Source organism: Calypte anna, chromosome 10 (genome assembly GCF_003957555.1).
Source record: "Calypte anna isolate BGI_N300 chromosome 10, bCalAnn1_v1.p, whole genome shotgun sequence".
In the NCBI taxonomy this organism is placed as follows: Eukaryota; Metazoa; Chordata; class Aves; order Apodiformes; family Trochilidae; genus Calypte; species Calypte anna.
In genome coordinates this window covers 21,179,294-21,198,157 of record NC_044256.1, presented here as the reverse complement: position 1 = coordinate 21,198,157, position 18,864 = coordinate 21,179,294, and the positions used below count along the sequence as shown (strand labels likewise).

At 49.6% G+C, this 18,864-nt stretch overlaps 3 protein-coding genes across 4 annotated transcripts in view; 2 read left to right on the top strand and 1 right to left on the bottom strand.

The window, feature by feature from the left end:
* Nucleotides 1-4,080, top strand: part of CTDSPL2 (CTD small phosphatase like 2) — a 32,420-nt gene extending 28,340 nt beyond the window's left edge. Inside the window, exons 11-13 of the mRNA XM_030457366.1 lie at nucleotides 960-1,086; nucleotides 1,414-1,509; nucleotides 2,008-4,080. Of these exons, the coding sequence (XP_030313226.1) occupies nucleotides 960-1,086; nucleotides 1,414-1,509; nucleotides 2,008-2,073 (289 nt within the window). The 3' untranslated portion in view covers nucleotides 2,074-4,080. The remainder of the gene's footprint in view (nucleotides 1-959; nucleotides 1,087-1,413; nucleotides 1,510-2,007) is intronic.
* Nucleotides 4,081-8,517: 4,437 nt separating this feature from the next.
* Nucleotides 8,518-17,025, top strand: EIF3J (eukaryotic translation initiation factor 3 subunit J). 2 transcript variants are annotated; one of them, XM_030457044.1, is made up of 8 exons: nucleotides 8,518-8,638; nucleotides 8,721-8,821; nucleotides 12,759-12,816; nucleotides 13,051-13,142; nucleotides 13,532-13,646; nucleotides 14,588-14,746; nucleotides 15,704-15,777; nucleotides 16,094-17,025. In XM_030457044.1, exons 1-8 carry the CDS (start codon nucleotides 8,611-8,613, stop codon nucleotides 16,220-16,222), a joined length of 756 nt encoding a protein of 251 aa, XP_030312904.1. In that variant the 5' UTR covers nucleotides 8,518-8,610; the 3' UTR covers nucleotides 16,223-17,025. The 2 variants fall into 2 exon arrangements, with proteins under 2 accessions (XP_030312904.1, XP_030312903.1); XM_030457043.1 differs by having other exon boundaries at nucleotides 16,091-17,025.
* Nucleotides 17,026-17,515: 490 nt separating this feature from the next.
* Nucleotides 17,516-18,864, bottom strand: part of SPG11 (SPG11 vesicle trafficking associated, spatacsin) — a 28,862-nt gene continuing 27,513 nt past the window's right edge. The window contains exon 40 of the mRNA XM_030456934.1: nucleotides 17,516-18,544. Coding sequence (XP_030312794.1) covers nucleotides 18,364-18,544 — 181 coding nt within the window. The 3' untranslated portion in view covers nucleotides 17,516-18,363. The remainder of the gene's footprint in view (nucleotides 18,545-18,864) is intronic.

Sequence of the window (18,864 nt, the reverse complement as noted above, 5' to 3'; positions counted from 1 at the left end):
TTCATGTGATGCATGAATTTGGTTGTGATTCATGTGCCACTGAGAAGCTGACATCATGATCAGTTTTGACATCAGCCTAAAGGTAGAGTTGTCAGGCACTGCACACGTGTGACTCACACTCTATATATAAATTCAGGCTTATTTCCCTCCATAGCAACACCGGGAGCTCAGCCCCTTTATAAAATTAAGCACACTAAGCACAGCTTCTGCAAACTTGATGTAAAAACACAAGCAGCCTCAAAGAAACAGCACCATGATGCACCTGTGTAAAACTCAGTCTGGTTGGCAGTTTATTTTCAAATCATAATTACGTCGTGATATTCCATGACATTTCAGTTTTACTCCTGGTGTTTTTTTAATCTGAGTAATTTTCAGTCCACCCATCCATTTACTCTTTCTCCTGTAATAAATTAAAAGGGAGTAGACTAATTGGAAAGGAAGAAGTTGATGGAATGTTTTGGCCTCGAGGCTTTTTCGAGCTCTAATAAGAGAAATAGGTTAATTGCAAACAGAGGTAACATGAAAAAGGAAATATTTCCTCTGATGCTTTGTGTTCTGGCATGCAGTGGCAGGGGGAGGCTGAGTGCTGCAAAGCTTGGAACAAAACAAAGGAAGAGCAAAACCCAATAAATTGGCTCCTGTGCAAAACTGATCTGTGATCCTGGGGCCTTGCAAACACGTTTGATGATTTTGGGTTCCTGTGTCAATCCATCTGCAGGAATGGTTGGAAAGCAAGATGTAACAAGTAGTCCTGACATCTGAATTGAGCTTTTCTCACTCCACCAGTAAAAAGCTTAAAAGCAAATGAGAAAAAAAAGGAAGGAGTTGTTTGACTGGAGCTGTAGCAATCAGAAGAGTTAAGGACTGGACAACACTTGGCAAAGCTCACCCTCCTTTTCCCCTGTGCAGTGTAGATGGAGCCATTTGTCTCATTAACCAGGATTTCACCTCGTTCACAGGCATCGACTTTTCCGTGAGCATTGTGTTTGTGTACAAGGAAATTACATCAAGGATTTGAACATTCTTGGTAGAGACCTTTCCAAAACGATCATCATTGACAATTCACCGCAAGCCTTTGCTTATCAGGTAAGGGAGCCCCTTGGAACAGGTTCCTGGCTAAGTGTACAAACCAAACTGAAACCAATCACTGGGTCTGGGTCTTGCTTTTGCTTTCATGAAGAGCTCATCAGCTGCAAACTGAGTGACTCTGCACAGGGACTGTGGACATTTTTGTTGTGGTGCGTGCAATGGAAGGAGATATTTTGGGTGTGAATTTAACACAATCTCTAGAGGAAAAGTGCACATGAATAAACTCCAACTTGGAAACATTTTCCCTAAAAATGCTGTTTCACAAGTCGTATTTTTAGCTGAGTATAAATCACGAGCTGATGGTTTATTTTCTGCTTACTTTAGCTTTCAAATGGAATTCCTATAGAAAGCTGGTTCATGGATAAAAATGACAACGAGCTCCTAAAACTGATTCCATTTCTGGAGAAACTTGTAGAACTGGTAAGTGTTTTCTTTATTTGTCCTGTAACCCCTCCCCCCAGTATGTTAGTTAGCTCTTTTAAGTACTTTCATGTATTTTAGGGTTGGGTTTGTTTGAGTCAGTGATATTTAGACTCTAAAAGTCACGTATGTCTCTCTGGAAGGGATACTCTGGGCAGGGATTCAAGTATGCATAAGGGCTTATTTACATAGTAAAAGAGAGAATGTCATTATTTCTAGCTGTGCTTTTGATCAAAAAATGGAGAACTCTAACATCAGTTATAATGAAATGGGGAATCTGCAGGCATCTAGATGAAATAATGCCTACTGCTGCCTTTGTTCTTCAAGTGCCAATAAATTACTCCTAAACTGTGATGATAGGCAGTTATTTCTAAGCCTCTTGTAATTACAGATAGTCATAAGAAAACAGTTAGAAAAGAGACCCTGAAGTCTGATTGACAGATGTGGTGGTTCTCCTGAAATTAGCCCCTTTTTTGTGTCTGTTTCTTTCCCTTGCAGAACGAAGATGTCCGACCTCACATCAGAGACAGATTTCGCTTGCATGACTTGCTACCCCCTGACTAAAGCCTTTTGTCTCGTGACTGAAGGGGGAGAAAATGCAGGACCCTTTTGGACTAAAACAAAACATTGCCATTACTGTTGAAATTTTGCATTTTTGTACCCCGTCTTGCTTTTCTTATCTTTGGTGCCCAACAATAATCAAGGGTTACAGGAAGAGACTTTCTCTATCTGAGGTGGAAGACATTCAGTACAATACAGTACAACGCAGTGGGGAGGCTAGAACAGAAAAGTCTTTAGAACTAGTGCAACTCCAACAAAGTTTTTTTATGTACAGGACATCTGCAGTTTATAAAGAATTCTGTTTCTGCCACCAGCAGTTTGACCTGTAGAAACACAGGATTTTATGATATAACAGAGATTGAAAATGGACTCTGATTTTCTCTCTGTTCGGTGCTCTAAGTGGGTTTGTAGCCACTTTTCTGTTACTTTTAAGATTCTCATTTCAACAGGAATGGCCAGTAAAAGTTGTTTTATTTTTCCTGTTAAGGTTTATAACCTTTTTACATCTTTGACCTGTATTAGATTAGAATTTCATTATGCATTCCTTTTAGTTGAGGCGCTTCATAGTTTTTCTGGAAATAGCCAAATTTTCTTAGTTTTTTATTAAACAGTTGGATGGCCGTTTTCCTGCTTCGTCTGCCTGCATACTGTATATTTGTTTAAAGATATTCTCTAGTTTTAGCCCATGTAAGTTTCATTTAGAAAGAAAGAAAACAAAAGAAACCCCAACCCTGCATTTATATTTTCTTTCTGTAATATTCTACTGTAGTCGAAACCTTTTAAAAAAAAAAAACCACAAAAAAACAACCACACAAATCAAGAGACTGGCTAGATAAGAAGAATATAAGAATTACTAATGCTCAGAATATTTCAGACCATTGTGGTGGCACGTGCTGATGGACAAGGAGTACCTCAGGCTCTGCTGTGCACGCAGATCTCTCGAGGAGAAGCAGCTCGGTCACCTCTGAGGTTCCATGCAATTCCACTGCTGCTGCCTCCTCCTCGTTCCCTCCAGGGCTGAAGTGTTCTGCAGGGTGCAGGGTCTGGGGGTGCCTGGGTGCCCCCCTGGGTACAATCAGCTGCAGGGAGGGGGTGCAGAGTGCTGGGGGGCAGCAGAGCCCAGGCCAGGGTGCAGTCTGTGCTATGACAGTGGTTCCCATGCCACGTGGAAATGGTCTCTCAGCCTTGGGTCTCTAATGCAGCTGGGACAAGAGGTGGATATTTTTATAATGGGTGTAATCTCCTTTTCCTGGAGGCTTTTTATGGAAGGTATAATTTGTAGAAGTCTGGATGCTTTGCCTCTCGACTGCATTACCACGCCACGGGCTCAGACTGTTTTTGTGTAAAAGATGTCACAGAACGGCACTTTTTCTAAAGAGAAGTTTGATATTTTGTATGCTTGTTAAGAAAGTACAGTATTGGAAATTAAAGGTGGACAACTGATAATTGAGAAGTATGTCAATTAATTTTTTATGTATATTACCTGTTTACTTGTACAATTTTATTGTACAAATTACATGCAGCTTCATTTTCAAATGAGTCCTTAAAATAAGGAAAATCTTTTTAGGAAAACATTTAATTTTTGTATTTTTGATTTTAAAAGGCATGAGTTATGTCAACTTTTTCCAGTGTATTAATGAAGATTTTAACTTTTCATCAGGTTGAGTGTTTTCTTACTATATTATCTGTTGTGTATGTAGCTAGCACATTGTGTCACTGAACTGTTTAGAGAATTAGCATGTAGAGCAAAGCCTGTTTTGTGGAAAATCCTTATTCATTAAAAAAAAAGAAAAAAAAATCATCATGGCAGATTTTCTGCAAAAAGTGAAAACATTTGCAATTCAGAATACTGATTTTTTTTGTATTTAAAGAAAGGTATTTTGCTTGCAGGAAAGAAATACTACAGATTCATTTTAATGAGAATCTTTTAAATGTATTTATCTTTAGGGCATCTGGGCATCTTTACGCTGTTTGTCTTATGTCTTTATTGAAATAAAATGTACATAACATTACCTTTAAATATGCTTTTGCTCAGACGTGTGACCCCTGTAACCACCCCTTCCTTCCTCTTTTTATGTCCATGAGATGGTTCTGGAAATACTTACAGATTCTGAAAATGGGCAGCTTGTATTTGAACTGCTACACGGGTTTTGCCAACTTATTTCTTTTTTCCAGTTGTTCGTTAAAATGTGAACCCAGAGCTGGGGTTTTTAATCCTTGTTTGATGGGGAGTTCTTCCAAATTTCTCCAGGTTATCAACACGACAGAACTGCTTTCAGATTCTCTGAACTCTGCCAGCAGGAGATGGGTTTTGTTCAGTAGTTCCTGGCGTTTCTCTGAGTGTAAAAGAGATGATCACCTGCTCAAAGAATGTCCCGACACAGGGGGCTCGGGCTCCAGCCATTCTCCAAGTGCTTTCTTGAGTTAAGGAAACCAAAGCAAACATTGCACTTTACAGCTCTATCTGTGTTGTGATCAGCAGATCAGTGAGGGAAACCAAGCTGTGAACTGAGGGGTTTAGCTCTGCACAACAGAAACGAGAGACTGCTTCGTGAACATTAAATACTCATATTTGAATGTGCTGCAAGTCTGGTATTCATCATTCTGAACTTTCTTTGCAGAATGAGTCTTACCCTTCCTCGAAATGTAAGTTCCTTAAAATGTCAAAACACTTCTGGCATAAAAGGTCTTTGCACGGAGCAAAGTTATGATCCACCAGGTTTTATTTCTGGGTTTGTCTCAAGGGTGAGACCTGGCTGAGATGAGTCTGGTGGAGCTGTGCCCAGCAGAAGGGGCACTGGCAGCTTGTGCACTGCTCCAGGACTGAATGTAGAACTCTGCAGTTCAGCAGCTCAGCTTGTGCCTGTGGCATTTCTTCCAGTCTTATGTACTTCTAGAAAGCACAGCATCCTCTTTCCAGAGTTATTAATGATTTCATTTGTGCTCTTTTGCTTGATTGTGGCAGTAGTGTGTTGATTTGACATGTCCATATCTGTTCTGCTCTAGGTTTAAGCATTCTTGGTTCTGACAGCAAAATAATGTCTTCCATGCTTATTTTGGCAACACATTTAATTTTATTTTTTCTTTAAGTTGCTGTACAGCTAGAATAATGTTCACCTGGGTACTATTGGCTTCCTCTCCTCCCTCGATTCATCTTGCCTTCCATCTGCGTAGGAAAACATTTTTCCATTTCTTTTTGAGATCTTTCAGAAAGCCTGAATGTTTTGAGACCTGGTTAAAAGCTCTCCCAGACCAGGAGAGGTGTGAGTGGCAGAGATGCTCAGGAGACAGAGCCCTTCAGCCCTGGATCAGAAAGGTTCTGGCACGTGAGTGCTGTGGTGGGCAGGGGCTGGATGGGGCCAGTGCTGGGCACTTGGCTCACTGGGAGGAGGGGGTATCCCCTCTGTAACCTCTCCTCCTCCTCTTCCTCCTCCTCTTCCTCCTTCTCTTCTTCCTCCTCCTCCTACTCCTCCTCCTCCCCAGGTCAGGCTGTTCCACACCCGAGTGCTGAACAAGCACTGAGCCCCGTGGGGCAGAGGGACCAGGAAGCTCCAGTGGGTGGAAACCTCAGCAGCCCAACAGCCCAGGGCCAGTCTGAAAGCTCCAGTGGGATCAGGGCTTGCTGGTGTGGTGAGGAAACTGGGAACACCAAAATCTGGTGGCTCCCCACAGGCCTTGAGTTTTCCTCCTGGTTCTGGCTTCCTCCCAGCACTGCACTGCAAACCATCCCCCTCGTTCCTCTTTGCCCAACCCAGGTGGAATCAGCCACGTCCTGTTGGGATGTTGAGTGGATGATGAGGTTGGTAACTTCACAGGAATCTGAGCCCCTGCCCTGTGTCCCAGGGAGCTCTGGCTGCTGAGCCAACCTCGGGGTCCTGGCTCTCCCCCCACCTCCCAACTCTGCTGTGTCCCACCTGGACAGGGAGGGCAAAGCCAAACTGTGAGTGTCAAGGGAACAGAGTCCAGAGAGATGAATTAAGAACTCCATGGAATTCAAGAAGTCCAGGCTGGAAAGCAAAGATCACACCTACAAACTGATGGTTCCCACTGATGGGCTCTCAGCTCACCCAAACCAAACTCACCACTTGGACATTAAAATAAAGTCTCCTTCTGCAAGCAGAGCACCCGGGGTGACAGAAGGGTTTTTTCTGGTGGAAGGATTCCTGCGTGGCAGACAAGAGATGGGACCTCCGATCTGCTGCCCTTGTGTGCTGTTCAACTTCCTTAAACCCCTGAGCAAAGAGCAAGAGGAGAAGAAGCCAGCAGAGTCCCCAGCTCTGGTGAGCATCAGGTGGCAGCAGTGTCCGTGGCTCCTGGGAGCCTCCTGGGAGCAAGGGAAGTGGCCTCATTCCCAGGAGATGGATGCCCCTTTCTGGGAGATGGGATCCATCACTGCTTTCTTCAGGCAAAAAGGTTTTGAGGACTGATGCTGAAAGGGATTTGACACAAAGTTGGAGTGTGAGGACTGACAGGAGAACCTGGGATTGCAGCCGAGCTTCCCCCTCTGAGCAGCTGCAGGGATTTCTGCTGGGATTTCTCTCCTGCTCCTCCTCCCCTCTGCTCCCACCCCTGGTGCTGCCTGGGGAGCCTGTGCCAGGACCTGATCCAGCCAAAATCCCACCAGGAGAGGACAGGAAGAGGAGAAAAAACAAATGTGATTGTGGTGCCAAGGGCTGCAGGGCTCAGCTCAGCTGGAGCTGCTGGGGAGGGACAGGTAAGTGAAAGTTCCCAGGAAAACAGATTTTCTGGGAAAAAGAGTTGTCCCATGGAGGAGGACACTGAGGGTGTGGTGTCACCAAACCCACACCTCTTCAGGTTTGCATTTGGGATCCTGATACTTGGATCCTAAAGAGGCTGATAAGTGGCTGGGGAGCAGCAGCACAGCTCGTTTCCTTAGCTAGCAGTCATTGTTCTGTTAAAAAATAAAATAAAATACAATTCATAATAACCCCAGAACATTTGGAACAAGTGTTTTATCTGGGAGCACAGAGGGATGTTCTGCTGGGGGTGAACTTGTACAGATCCTGTGAAACATCAGGATTTTGGTTGTCTTGCCCCTGTAATGTGACCCTGTTCTGCTTTGGTGTTTTGACACTTGTACAAATGTCATTGTTCTGATGGGGCTGAACCTTGTGAAATACAAGTGGAGGAGAACTCACGTGCCACAAACTTGTGTTTCCTCTGCAGTTATTTCCAGTGTATAGAATCCTAATGATTTACATTAAATATTTATGCTCTGGCTGCTGTTTTTATGGTTTTTAGCTGATGCCATCCTTTATCTAAGACAGTTTTCTGTAGAGCAAGACATTGGTTGTATCAGTTTTCAGCCTTCAAAATGCAAGGAAAAGAAATGTGTCTGGTTGTAAAAACTGAGGACACTGGAGGCCAAATGAGAAAAAAACTAAAACTGTGACAGGAGACTGAGAGGGCCTTGCTTTGGGTCTGATTTCCAGACGTGGTGCACGTCCCAGTGACTGCTGTTGCTAAATGACCCCATGGCCCAACCTGTCTCCTTTTTATTGGTTTCCCTTGAGCAGAAAACCTTCAGACAGAAATCAGAAGCGCTGGGTGTGCGGGGAGGCAGCAAGGGAAAGGGGAAACAAGAGAGCAGACAGGAGGGAACTCCTGGATGGATTCCCGGAGACTTCAACAGGATCCTTTAACCGAACCGAACCGAACCGAACCCCTTCATTTCCTCCTTTTCCTGTTCATTTTTGCTCCGTTTCCGTGTCCGTTCTCTCGGGGCTCAGCCCGGGCTCACCGGAGGGGCGGTTCCGGGGGGCTCTCGGTTTACCCGGGGCTGCGGTTGATGCCAGAGGAGGAGTCGGTCCCGGCTGCCCCGGCTCTGGCGGTACCGGGAAGGAGGAGTCGGCAGGTTCGGCAGTGACCGCCCCGGAGTGCCGGAACCCCGAGCGGTTACCGGGGCTGCGGAATCCGCGTTACCCCCGCACTGCTTCCACCGGGGCCGTTCTGAGCCCCGCACCGACCCTTCCCTGCTCCCCTCCATCGGGACGGGACCGGGACGGGACCGAGAGCCCCGGGACGGAACCGAGAGCTCCGGGACGGAACCGAGAGCTCCGGGAGTTGCAGCCCCACCCGTGCCCGCTCGGCCCCGCCCGGTGCCCCACGCCGCAGCTGCGGTGCCGCGATAGCGCCCGGAGCCTCCCCGCGGCAGAGCGCAGCGCCCGGGACCGGACCGGACCGAACCGAGCCGAGCCGGTCCGGTGCTGTGCGTGTCCCGGTGTGCGGGGTGTCCCGGTGCGGGGGGTGTCCCGGTGCTGTGCGTGTCCCGGTGTGCGGGGTGTCCTGGTGTGCGGGGTGTCCCGGTGTGCGGGGTGTCCCGGTGTGCGGGGTCTCCCCGCTGCCCCCCCCTTCCCGCCCCGTCCCCCCTCAGCCCAGCCCCGCACAGGGCGGACCGCGCTCCCGGCAGTCCCCTCCTCCGGCAGTCCGCCGCCGTCCCGGCGTGCCCCGCGCGGCGCTGTGCTGGGGCCGCTCTGGCTCGGCCGCCTCACCGTGCCCGCTGCCAGCGCCGGCGGGAAGATGGCGGCGGAGGCGGCGGATTCCTGGGGTGGGTGTCGGCCCCGCAGGGATCCCCTCACCCCCTGGCCCTGACCCCGGCCCCGCTCACCCGCTCTCCTCTCCCCCTACAGACGCCGACAGCTTCGAGGTGGTGGAGCCGGTGGCGAAGCGGCTGGTGCCGGGAGTGGCCGGAGACCGCTGGGCCGGCGAGGATGAGGAGGACGACGTGAAGGTGCGGGCCTGGGAGCCCGGGGGCGGCGGGGAGCGGAGCGGGACGGGACGGGACGGGACAGACCGGACCGGGCCTCCCGGGGGCTGCTGCCATCTGGGGCCGCGTGTGCGGGGGCGGCTGGGGAAAGCCCCGCGGGCTGGGCCGGAACCGCCGGGCCGGGAGGGTTCGGGAGGGTTCGGGAACGCGTGTCCCAGAGCGGGGCCTGTGCGGGGCTCCGGGAGGGCAGCGCTGCTGACTCGGGAGGATCCCGGTGCCGGGTGGGAACCGAGCCCGGCCCCGCACGGTGTCCCTGGAGCGGGGGCTCTGCCCGAGGCCTCTTCCCGCGGCTCTGGGGCTCCCGGGGGCTCCCGGGCTCCTGCCCGGCTGAGGAGGTGCCTCCTGCTCCGGGGATCCGCCTCCTGCTGCTGCCCAGGGCTCTGGGTGCTCTGCAGGGGCCCGCGGGGTCCCCTGTGCCCCCAGTCCTGAGCGTTGTGTTGGGGGACCCGAGGGGGCTCTGGTGGGAGCAGAGCGGGGTTCGTGCTCCTGCTCTTCGGCAGAACCCTCCTGGCACTGCGGCTTCCACCCTTCCCTGCCCTTCAGACCCTCCCAGAGCAGCAGCCTGGCTGCACTCAGACCCCTGCCCTCTGCTCACAGAGCTTTGCTGTGTTTCACAGAGTGATGGCTGCCTCCTGCCCCTGCTCACCCGTGGGGCTGCCTCCTGCCCCTGCTCACCCGTGGGGCTGCCTCCTGCCCCTGCTCACCCGTGGGGCTGCCTCCTGTCCTGCTCACCCGTGGGGCTGCCTCCTGTCCTGCTCACCCGTGGGGGTGCCTCCTGCCCCTGCTCACCCGTGGGGCTGCCTCCTGCCCCTGCTCACCCGTGGGGCTGCCTCCTGCCCCTGCTCACCCGTGGGGCTGTCTCCTGCCCCTGCTCACCCGTGGGGCTGTCTCCTGCCCCTGCTCACCCGTGGGGCTCCTCGCTCCACACCTGAGCCCCAAAGCTTTGCTCCTGCACCACCCCTGAGCTGTCCCTGAGCACTGGGGGCTGAGGGTGGGTGCTACAAACCTGAGTTTGTGTCACCCTGATGGGGACAGCAAAGCAAAACAGTGCCAGAGAACACAAGAGGGGATGTGCTTGAGTGGAAACAGGGCAGCTGGGAAAGCTCCTGGTTCTCCAGTCAGGGTGCTCAGGTGCTGTGAGGGGCAGTGTCAGGACTTGGTCACTGTGGTGTGGCTGCCTGTGTGACACCTTCTGAAGCTGTGTGACACTTCCTGAAGCTGTGTTGCTGCTGACTGAGCAAGCACCTGGGGTTGTTCATTAGGCTCTGGCACCAGAAGGTCTGAAAGACACCCAGGTGGTTGTCCTGGGAGCTCAGGCTGTTTATAAAAGCAGTTGGGAAAACACAGTTCCCCTTCTCTTACAAAAGTCAGAGAGTTCTGTGGGATTTTTCTAAGTTACAGACTGTCCCTTTTCCTTCTTAAAATTCAGGAACCACCCCCCCTGTGGTTACCATCAGTGCCACCTCTCAGCAGGCACAGTGGGTGAAGGTCTCTGCAGACACACGGTCCCTGGGAGGCTTTTCCAGGTGGGAAACCTCTGTCCCAGGAGGCCTCCTGAAGCCACCTCTGCTCTCTGTGCCCCTTTCACAGAGGAACAAGGTTCCTGCATGGAGTAAAGGCTGCAAATCCCTCTTCCTGAGGGATTCTGTATGATTTGAGTGCTGAAGCTGCTCCCAGAGAGAAGGACTGGTCCAGAGAGGAGCTGCTGGACTTGCCCTGGAGTTGTTCTTCCCATGTGGACACCAGGGATGACAGAGCTGAGCTGGGGAGGTGCCTGCTGGAGATGCCACCTCGGGGAAGTCCCCACAGCAGAGGAGTGACTGGAACAGAAGCACAGAAAGTTTTCAGCCTCTCTGAAGGCTGAGGTCTCACCTTGGGTTCTCTGTAGGCAGCTCCAGTGCTTTTATTTGGAAGATTTTATTTTCTTTTTAGTAACAAAATAACTGTTCAGGTGGGAAACTGAGTTCCCCGGGTTTGACATTCACACCAGGGTCAGTACCAAAGCTCCTCTGCAGTTCCCCAGCATAGGCACCTCCTGCCAGGGAATCCTCATCTGTGCTGCACAACACCAAACCTGGGGGCTCTGCCTCTCACCCTGGCCTGGGCAGCTTTCTCTCTGCAGGAGAGGTTCAGGTTTAGCTGGAGGAAGTGCCTCTCACCTCCCAGTCGTGTCCTCTGGTTTTTAGGGGGAATAATGTGAATTTTCAGGTGTTTAAGGCACGTGTCATGAGGTGTGTGAAGCTGGCAGAGAGCTGCTCCCACCAGGGCTGCATTTCCCTGAAATGGAAGGTGCTCTCAGCAGCCTGGATTCAGTGCAGTGGCATAAAGAAATGCTGCTGGAATGCTTGGGAATAAAGAATCCTCCTGGGAATAAACTGGGAACCAGTGCAGAGACCCAGCACTCAGGCCTTTGCCTTTCCCTCCAGGGGAGTTCACTGGAGTTACCAGACACAGCATCAGGTGTGCATTTGGATGCAGCTCCTGGCCTTCCAATAGGAAAAAAAACCCCCAAACAAACCCCAAACCCACTCAGTATATTAATTATTTTCCTATTGATTTTTTTTAAACCCCAGAGCCTGGGGAAAGGTGAGGGTGGGAAAACCCCCCCAGGCTGAGGGGGTGAAGTCTCCTGGGTTGGTTCTCACCCTGCCTGTCCCTGGTCCCAGCCCCCTTGTTCTGCTGGCAGGGCTGTGGGTGGGCTCTGAAAATCCCCTCCAGATCTTAAAATTCCTTTGGGAGCTCGGGGGGAGGCAGGGCCAGGACCCCCCTGCCCCCCAAAGCCTCAGCTCTCCCTGCCAGGGGCCTGGGGGAGGAACTGTGTCTGTCCTGGCCAGGAAATCCCTTCCCTCCCCCCTCTCCAGAGTCTCCCAGTTGTACCAGTGATTCCCAGGAGCTCCCAGCATCCTGGTGGGTGCCCCCTCCCCAAACCCCAGACCCAACAGCAGCCCCTGAAGGTCAGGGCAGGGGGTGAGGCAGCAAGCTGTGCACAGCAGTGATGAAGAGGGCTATTTAAGAAGTGGGTGTAACAAACTCTTAATTAGATAGGAGCTAAAATAATGCTGCTCCAGATCCAAGTCAGCTTCTTGGAATGTGGCAGGGAAGCTGGAGCCCTCACAAGTGCCAATTAATTTGAGTGAGGTGGTAAATGAGCTGGGGTGTCTGCCCTGCTTGGGTCAGCACCTGGCACTGCAGCCTGAGCAGTTCATAAATGCCCCTGCATTACCCCTGGGAGGTGGAAATCACAGAATTCAGCATTTCTGGGTTTCTAACTTACCTGGAGTGAGGTGGTGGCAGGATGTGAGTCTGTGTAAGTTGGGTCTTGTCAGATGTAATCTCCTAAGCCTGCAGATCACTTGAACCAGGTACCTAAGATTAGATTCCTGAGTGGTTTCCTGGCTGTGGCTCCTGCTGGGCAGATGCTGAGTGCCTCTTGGTGTAACTTCAGTCTGGTGTAGAGCTTGGGGAGCCCCACCTGGGGGTGCACACTGGGGTTTGGGGTGCCATGAGGACAGGAACACTGAAGGGATTTGTCTGAGTGCTCTGATGGCTGCTTTGCTGATAAAAATCTTGGTCAGAGCCATGGCCCTGTGCTGCTGGGAGCTGCTCCTCCTGCCAGGGCAGTGACACCCAGTGACATCCCAGCTCCTTGCAACCTGTGGCACAGGGAATGGCAATGAACTCAGTTTTACTGGGTGTTGATTCAGTCTTGGGTTTTTGGTAACTATTGACAGAAGCTTTCTGAGTCTCTCAGTAAAATGAAGGGCAGGCCCTGGACTGATCAGCTCTCACAGCTCCCTGCACTGCAGGAGTGTTTGCAGAGGTCTCCTGGCAGCCACCATCCTGTCACCTGAACAAGCAGAAAGTGTCTGTGAAAGAATCTGAACTGAAACTTATTTTTCAGGATAACTGGGATGATGAGGAGGAAGAGGAGGAGGTGAAGGAGACAGAGGTAAAACAAGGTAAGGCTGAGCAGGAAGACGTGGCTCTGTCTGCAGCATCAGGACAGGCTCTGGGTTTGCCTTGGCTGTATCTGAAGGATCAAACCCACTTTCCAAGGAGGGTTGGGTTTGGTTTTGGCAGAGTGTGGCTTCCAGCTCTGGTGTGTTCAGGTCCTGAGCTCCATGGCTCACTGATTAATGGAAAAAAAATACATGAGTAGATCTACTGAGTGCTGATTGTTCAATGTTTTGCAGAACTCAAGGTTTCAGAAAAAAAGAAAATAGCAGAAAAAATAAAAGAAAAAGAAAAGCTACAGAAGAAAAAGCAAGAGGAGCTCAAGAAAAGGGTAATGCTTTTTTTCTTCCAGGTCTCACACAGTGCAGAGGGCAGGTTCAGTTTTTTTTTAGTGGCTGAACAGGACCTGTGAAGATCCTGACTGATCTGATCAACCACACCAACTCAGATCTTGTCCTTAGCATCTGGGGTCTGTCAGCTTCAGTGTCTGTAGCTCAGCAGGGTGCTGCAGTAATGTTTATTGGGGAGATTACTGGGGAAAATGGAGAAGGCAGAACTGGGGTGGTATTTCCCACTTGTTGTACAACCAGGGGGGTTCTCAGGGGGAGCACTGACTGAGCCCAGCCTGAAATGAGCCCCTCAGGGGCACTGCTCTTGTCCTGCCTCTGCTCAGGGGTGAGAGATGTGACCTTCTCCCAATATCCATCTTTTCAAATCCAGTTAGAGGCACCAGAGGAACAGAAGGAGCTTACACCAGAAGAACAGTTAGCAGATAAACTACGACTAAAGAAATTACAAGAGGAGTCAGACCTTGAGTTAGCAAAAGAAACATTTGGTAAGTGTGTGCTGGGGCTGGGTCAGGGCAGGGGATGGAGCATCCCAGGAGTAAAGCTGGTGTGTGGGGATACTCTGCAGAGAGCTCTGAGCAGGACTTGACTGCTGGAGCAGGTTGTGTTGCTGGGGATAAAGAGGGGCATTTATCCTCCTGGAGAATTCCAGCTGCTGGAGGCATCTCGTGGGACTGACAGCAAGAGCCACAAAAACGCCTTCAGAATAAACAGAGTGCTTTTTCTGCATGTGAAAGAGGTCGTGGAAAGAGGTGGTAGGGAAAGGGTTGCTGATGAAATGTTCTGAGGTGCTTTATACATGGGTTTAGAGAGCTCTGGCTGAGGGTGGTGGCAGAGCACAGCTCAGTCACTCTTCACTTCAGGCAGTGTCCTGGGGGGGATGTTGAGCAAGGCAGTTGGGTGAGTGAGGAGGTGGTTTCTGGTGCAGAGATCATTCTGGTTTTGGGCTCTGCCAGAGCCAGCACAGATCCTGATTCATAGCAGCATTCCTCAGACATGAAAGCGTGGTGCCTTGATGACAGAGAATTAATTATACAGCTTATTACTCAGGGAAAACTGCTCTGCAAGTCTTCAGAAAGAGTACAGTGCCTTGGGGGGAGATGCTGAGTCTTTCTGTAAAGAACCAACTAAATTTTACACTTAGGAGCTCAAGGCAGGAGTTCTTTATTTGAGGGGAAAGGGGCTCCATGTGAATAGCTGGCTCAAATGCTGAAGCTCTGCAGCAGAATCCCTTTCTGTCCAGCTTCCTGGCTCAGGCTTTGTGTGGCAGCAGCCAGGGGCAGGTGAGAGAGGAAACCTCAGCTTTGGTTTTCTGAAGCCTTTGCTGTCTGAAGAGCTCCACGGGAGGGAGGTTTCTTGTTTCCTCTGGTGCCATCCTCCAGGCATCACACCTCCTGTGGTCTGTAACTCCTCTCCTCTCCCCGTGCAGGTGTAAATAACACTTGTGGAATAGATGCCATGAATCCCTCTTCAAAAGATGACTTCACGGAATTTGGGAAGCTGCTGAAAGAGAAGATCACACAGTATGAGAAGTCCTTACACTACGGGAGCTTTTTGGAAGCCTTAGTGCGAGATGTGTGCATTTCATGTGAGTGCCCAACCCCCCAGCACTGCTCCCAACCCCTGCAGCTGGGATCCTGCTGCTTCAGGGAGGGTTAAAGCCCATGGGTTGTGTTCTTCATGCTCAGTGCAACACTGATGTTTCACTCCCTGTGTCAGGTCCCAGTCCCTGGAAGTTACAGATTGTGTGCTGGAACAAGAGTTTCACTCTTGGCTGTCAGGTCAAGAGAGTCATCTTAAGAGTCTGAATTTTTGCATGTTTTTCTTGATGCCATTTTAAAAATAATAATAGTTTTTAAATTCTCTGAGCCAGAGAAATCGTGTGGCTCATTTGGAAGGAAACTGTTAGAAAACTTGAGTTCATCTAATTTGGGGATTACAAAAGAAACTCTTCTGGCATTTCAGATGTCACTGCACAGAGATGAAATGAATTTAAACTCCCTTTTTGCACTGCTCTGGGAGGCTGCAGTCCCTGGTGAGATCTCCCCTGTGCTGCAGCCATGTTGTCCTTCACTGTAACTTGATCTGCTTTAGAGCTGTGCAAACACCCTGGAGCTGGCAGCTGGCAGCTGGCACTGCACATGGGCTCCAGATCTCAAGTGAGGGACTCACAAACTGGGACCATTTGCCTGTTAAGAACTGGTGATCATCCCCTGCTCCTTTTGGTGTGCTTTACTGTATTTTCCTGTATCCACATGTTACTGTTCAGATGCTGCCTCACTGAGGCTCTGTGTTCACTGACTCTTCACTGCCCAATTTTACCTTCTCCAACACTTGAGCAGCTTGCCAGGGACCATCTGAGATGGTGACTGTGGGGACAAGGAGCAGAACCACCCAGTCTGTCTTTTGCTGATTTCAATCAAGTAATTACCCCTAACTTACTCCTCACCCTTACTTCTGGTTTTTAGAGAGTGCTGCTGCTGCTTATTCACTGTCTGCCAAGAACAATACTGATGGGAAATATTTTTTTCTTTCCTTGATGCAGTGGAAGTTGATGATTTGAAAAAGATCACAAATACTTTGACAGTACTATGCAGTGAAAAGCAAAAACAAGAAAAGGTAAGAGCTGTGTCTGCTTCTGTCCCTGCTCTGGGGCTGAGTGGGAAAGGGGAAACTGCTGGGTTTGCCTAGGTAGTAGCAGGAGATTAAATGATAACCTCAGACACTGATTTAGAGTTTAATCCTCTTCACTGTGTGAGGTAATCAGGAGCTGATTGATCTGCAGAGCACAGGCAAAACCTCAGCTAATGCACACAACCTGCTGCCCACCTCTGGGAGTTCATGTGTCCCGTGCCCCTCTCCCTCACTGAGAGCAGTGGCAATGCACCAAACTGCTGTGGATTTTAAAGTAAAGGTGTTCTTCCTATTTAAGCAGAATAAAGCCAAAAAGAAGAAAAAAGGTGTTGTTCCTGGAGGTGGCTTAAAGGCTACGATGAAAGATGACCTGGCTGATTATGGAGGATATGATGGAGAATATGTACAAGACTTTGAAGACTTCATGTGACATTTATCTCCCCTTCTGTTGTCTTTCTGTTGCCCATAATCCCTTAAACATGTAGCACAACTTTTCTTCCTTTAAATTCTGCCAAATGCTACAATCAGACTTGCAGTGTCACTGTGCTGGTGGTTCAACTCCTGACGGGGCCGTGCTGAAGCCTCCCTGCTCTGTGGGCAGGGGTTAGAATGAAGACACTTAAAAGCTATGGAAATTGCAGTTAAAACCCCCCAAAATTCTGATAATGGGAGCTGTTGCTATTTGATGTTATAGGAACAGCCACTAAATTGTAACTGAGTCCCAGCACAGCCCAGTGTTATTACCAGCACAGTTCAGTAACATGGCCTTAACTGTACCTCCCAGAACGAGCTGTTTGAGGAGCAGAAGCAGTTTGCAGCAAGGGCATGGTGTGCACTTAGTATTGCTTTGTCTTGAGTTTTAGAGCTTGAGGTTTTCAGCATCTTGTGAGAGGGAACAGTGACCTGCAGGAGGCTGCACCTGGGGAGGGGTCCTGGGAGGCACCCACTGCTGCAGAGCTTTCCCTCAGAGCAGCACCCGTGGTGGGCAGGGCCAGGGGAGAGTTGCTTGTTTGGAAAAAAAACAAACCACCAAACCTATTTGTGTCTTGAGTATAAAGTTTAGTTTCCATTCATCTGAATTTCTACTAATGCAGCTGTATGGGTTGGGTTTTCTTTAACAGTAATTGCCTGGTTTAAGTGTAAGAAAACAAGACTTCCTTTTGGTCTCTCCTGGGTTGTGGTAAATCTCTCACAACTCAGCCATTTTCTTTCATTTAAAAAAAAAAAAAAGAATCAACAACAAACTTGCTTAGCAAACTGCAACAGTTAATACAGTTGGGCAAATTGTTATGTTAACAATTACAACATCTGCAATGTTTTATAAAGCAACTAATTTAATAAAATCACTATTGAGGACTTCAGCACAGCTGTCCTTGGACCAGTTCTTTCAATACCTGACGTGGTGGGGGCACTACAGGTCTGGGCTTTGCTCTGGTTTGCAGCTCAGATGGGGTTAAAGAAGCAAAACTTAGCACTGTAAAATGTCTGTTCCTTACACTAAGAGATGCTGATGGCAAACAGAATCCTGGTGGGATGCCATAACACAAGCATTTCCATGACTAACTTAGTATTTGCTGGAGCTGCTGAGCCCAGTGGCTCATTCTTACCTTAGGAATATTCCAGGGCAGCCCTGAGGCTGTGTGTGTGCTCAGGTGTCTGTTCCCAGGATGGAGAGGAGAGCAGCTGCTCCTTCCTCTGGATCTCTCCCATTGCAGTGGTCCCAGGGATGGTGACTCTTGGGAGGGCACCTCCAGGTTCTTCAAAGCTGAAGCTAAAAGCTTGCTAGCAGTTACTGAACTCATCACAGCCACTCAGCCTAAGTGGTTCTCACAAGACTGAATGAAACAGGGATTATGAATTGGGTTCTGCTCAGGGATAACCCTCCCTGTGTGAGTGTTTGTTTAGGGAAGGAGCTGTGCCTGGTGCCACCTGGATCTTTGCCTGGGTACAACTCTCCTGCTGCTGCTGCAGAGCTGAGGGAAATGCTGTGCAAGGAAATGGTTTATGCAGCAGTTACTGCCATGAAAACGTTCAGCAACCCAGAGGAGATTGTCAGCTCATGCTTCATTGTGTCCCTTACTCCAAGCCAGCAGCAAATTAAGTGTTTGCTCTTTGAGTTGTGCAGGACTGCTTCACTTCACTAAGCTACCAAACAAACCCAGGCTTACCAGGCTGGAATCAAGGAACAGCTGAGCCTGGTGTGGATCTGAAACTTCCCCCAGCTCATTCCACTGTCACTGGATATTCTGCACCTTCTGTGGTGGGTTCAGATACAATTCCTGTGGTGATCATCACCCCCACTGCTGGATCTCTGTGGTTCACCATCAGCTGTGCCAGGCTGAGTATTTTGTAAACAGATTTATTATACAAAACACAATTTCAGGTTAACACAGTCTCAGTGTTTTAAATATTTACAACCACCACCAGTTTTCTGGAGTAACTGTCACACAGCAGTGTCTCCCTGTAAGCAAGGAATTGCTAAAAATACCTGTTAAAGGCTCAGCACCAGCCCTGCAGGATGCTGTGGCACTGGCACCTCTCAGAGCCAGTCTCCACTTCCAGAGGGTGAGTTTAGTTTGCCAACATGTCCTTGAGGCAGCAGCCAGTCTGGGCATCCTTCAGAAGTGTGTTCACCACATCGTAGAACTTGTTATCATAAGCCAGCCTGTAGTATGTGTAGACATCTTCACAGTAACTCAGCAATTTCTTCAGGTTTTTCAGAGCAGCATCAGTAGGTGGGTGTTGCTTAACTCTGAAAAGAAGTGCAGGGGTCAGGAAACAGAAGGGCCCCACAGGCAGTGGCTCCAGGACTCACTACTGACCTGTAAGAACTGCAGTTGTTAAACAGAGGTTGTGCTCAACAGGTACATTGGATTCTCCTGGTTATTTTAATTTAAACCCACGTGTGACCTGAGCAGCCCTGAGGCAGCCTGGTTCTGTGGCTCAGGACAAGTGGCAGATCCACAGACTGCACTTCTCACTGAAAAGGTGAGAGCAGCACCAAGACCTGCATCCAGGAAACTCACAGCTGCTCTTCTAAAGCAGCCTGTGCAAAAGAAGGTTCCAGTTTGC